Source organism: Vitis riparia, unplaced genomic scaffold (assembly GCF_004353265.1).
Source record: "Vitis riparia cultivar Riparia Gloire de Montpellier isolate 1030 unplaced genomic scaffold, EGFV_Vit.rip_1.0 scaffold437_pilon_pilon, whole genome shotgun sequence".
Lineage (NCBI taxonomy): Eukaryota > Viridiplantae > Streptophyta > Magnoliopsida > Vitales > Vitaceae > Vitis > Vitis riparia.
The window spans coordinates 32,515-35,254 of NW_023269678.1; the positions used below are offsets into that span (position 1 = coordinate 32,515).

At 34.0% G+C, this 2,740-nt stretch overlaps 1 protein-coding gene across 1 annotated transcript; it reads left to right on the top strand.

Moving 5' to 3' along the window:
• The first annotated feature begins 251 nt into the window (after positions 1-251).
• Positions 252-1,230, top strand: LOC117909850. Its single transcript, XM_034823898.1, has 2 exons — positions 252-348; positions 652-1,230. The coding sequence occupies exons 1-2, from the start codon at positions 295-297 to the stop codon at positions 1,228-1,230; spliced, it is 633 nt and encodes a 210-aa protein (XP_034679789.1). The 5' UTR covers positions 252-294.
• Positions 1,231-2,740: the final 1,510 nt, after the last annotated feature.

Genomic DNA, 2,740 nt, shown 5'->3' on the forward strand with positions numbered 1-2,740 from the left:
CACACGTCCTAGAAACCGAGGGCCACTCAAAATTTTTGGTGGCATCAGTCACATGAAAGTGTTCTCACGTGGTCTCCACTTGCACCAACAAGAAAATCAGATCATTCTAGATCTTCTCCTAAGCCATTTTTCATGATATCGTTGGGTGGAAATAGGCTTTCTTGAAATTCCTAAACTTAAAACCAATCTTCCAAATGCTATAAATATGGCTTCAACTACGTCCCAAAACCATAAGTCGACTTGGTTTCTCATCTATTTTGTAGCGTTTCTTTTATACCCATCTCCTTTTGTACAATGAAGTGGTCTCCTCAAGATGCCATGAAAGCTTACCTGCATACACTTCAACTGGTAAATTCTCAAATCCCCTTTTTTTTTTCTTTAAATATCCCTCTTTCTTTAAAAGCCCCTTATATATATAACAACTCAATTAATTTCCTTGTATAACAAATATTGCAAACAAAAAAAGTGATATATATATTATGTAAATTTTAATATGCATTGTATTATGTTTTTTGGATTCCAAAAGAAATGCAAAAAGGGGAAAAAAATTATGGAGAACAACTCCAAAAGAAATCCACTTATAACATTTTTCTTTCCCATCTTCTTTTTGATAGAAAATTCATATGTTTCTTATTATGATTTCTTTGGCAGTCTAAGATCCAATATGGTCAAGATTGCACTCTTGGCACAACAAAACTTATTCAACCTCAATGCATGGAGTTCTTATCAGCTTTGGCAGCAGGAAATCAAGCTAAAGTACTGGTACAAGTTCTCTCAAATGAAGGAGTGAACCCATTAACAATTGCACTAGCTGTGGCTACAAAGTATTGCGAAGGTCGGTTCATTTGTTTTCTTGATCAACAAGAAGACATAGAAAACTGCAAAGCTCAGCTTTCTTGCTATGATCTAGAAGATGTGGTTGAGTTTATGCATGGAAATCCTTGTGAGGTTATCATAAAGTTAAAGAAAATTGATTTTGCTGTTATTGACTGTAAATTTAAAGATCACTTGAGATTGTTTCAAATTATTGATGTGAATCCAAGAGGGTCTGTTGTAGTGGTGACTAATCTTGTGAGGAAAGGAAATGGAGCTGGTTTTGGTGAAGTTGTTAGAGAGAAGAGAGGAGTTGAATGTGTGACTCTATCAATAGGAGAAGGAATGGAACTGACAAGGATTGGAGTGACTTGTAACCATGAGAATAAGAGATTTCTTGTAACTTTTGAAAATTGAAATTAACTTTTATAGATCTTTGCATTCATTACCTGTTAGATAATTAAGGAAGTATTTGAGTTATATTAAGGTTCCCCATCATAAAAGCTCAAACAAATGAAATTCTTTCATATGAAAATTATTTATGGCTTGATACAAAGATGAAGAACAATGGGGAAGAGAATAAAGAATTGCATAACACTACAGAAAATGGTATACAATAGTAGGTGATGGGAGAACTGATAATCAAGTGATATCAACTAAACCCACTTCCTGTTGACAGTATGTATGCCTCTAATTATTAGATTAAGATTTATTCAAAATGAATTTTTTTTAGAGTAGGCTAGATTTATATATGAGGGTAAGATGTGCTAACAAGAGTGGAGGGCTAGATAAAATGAGAGACAAGAGAGGTTGAGAATAATGGCAATTGCCATTTTAGAATCTCAGGTGGATAGTTCATAAGAGGGATTTTTCAGCAAAGTGAATTGGTGAAAAATTGCTCTTGCTTTTCCTTCAAAATCTATCCACACATTCTATGTACACGTCCTCTAAACTAAGAGCCACCAAAAATTGATCTTGCTTTTTAGCGCCATCAGCCACATGAAAGTGCTCTCATGGAGCCACGACTCTCGACAGCATGCAAATCAGATCCTCCTAAGAGCTTTTCCATTAAAAGCCATTTGTTATGATCTTATTGTATCAAAGTCAGGTGTCATGAATTCCTAAAAACTGATACCTTAAAAATCAGAAAGATACAGACGGGAGCCATCTACTAAGTGGTATACATTTTATCGTTTCTTTCGGGACATAGATAGTATTCCACCTGTTTGTGTAATTTCATTTGGAGGTCAAAAACTCTTATACCACTTGTTGTATCAGCCAAAGTTTCAATATCATGAGATAGTGTAAAACAAAAAAATTATACAAAGACAGATAAGGTTTTAACTTAACCTTGTTTGGCCAATTGTGTTAATATTTACGAATGAGAGAAAATCATTTTATTATAGCAAAAAGAATATTATAGAGGAGAAAAAAACTTGGTATAAGTATTGACCCCTCATCCCATGTTTCCTTGCTCCTTATATCTACACTCTAAAGTGGAGCCTTAGTTCTACCATATGTCACCTATTGTTCCTCAAGTTTTTATCTATCATGCATAGTCATCAACAACATGATATATGTTCCTTAAATCTTTATCTATCATTCATGGTCATCAACAACCCACCTTCATAAGTTTTTCCTTGACAAATTTTCAGTTCGAAGCATGATTAAAGAATAATAGAATAAACTAAGAAGGATTATTGCCTTGATTTATTTAAGTTATGGCAATAATATATACAAATGCATCAAATAGCCATTGGAGTTAGTCAACATTAATTAGTTGGGTGTCTAAGGAAGGACGTCGCTTAGGAAGGGATTCTATAGAATACTGTGATTGGAAAATTATGGGAAGAATGGCTAATCAGAAGGAAAAGAATTCTGGGAATGCTAGTGGTGATCAAAAGTAAAGAAATTCATGCAATTCTGG

Coding starts and splice junctions, on each gene's coding strand:
- LOC117909850 (XM_034823898.1), top strand. CDS start 295: ATGAAGTGGTCTCCTCAAGATGCCATGAAAGCTTACCTGCATACACTT. Junction 349..651: donor ACCTGCATACACTTCAACTG/GTAAATTCTCAA, acceptor TTTCTTTGGCAG/TCTAAGATCCAATATGGTCA.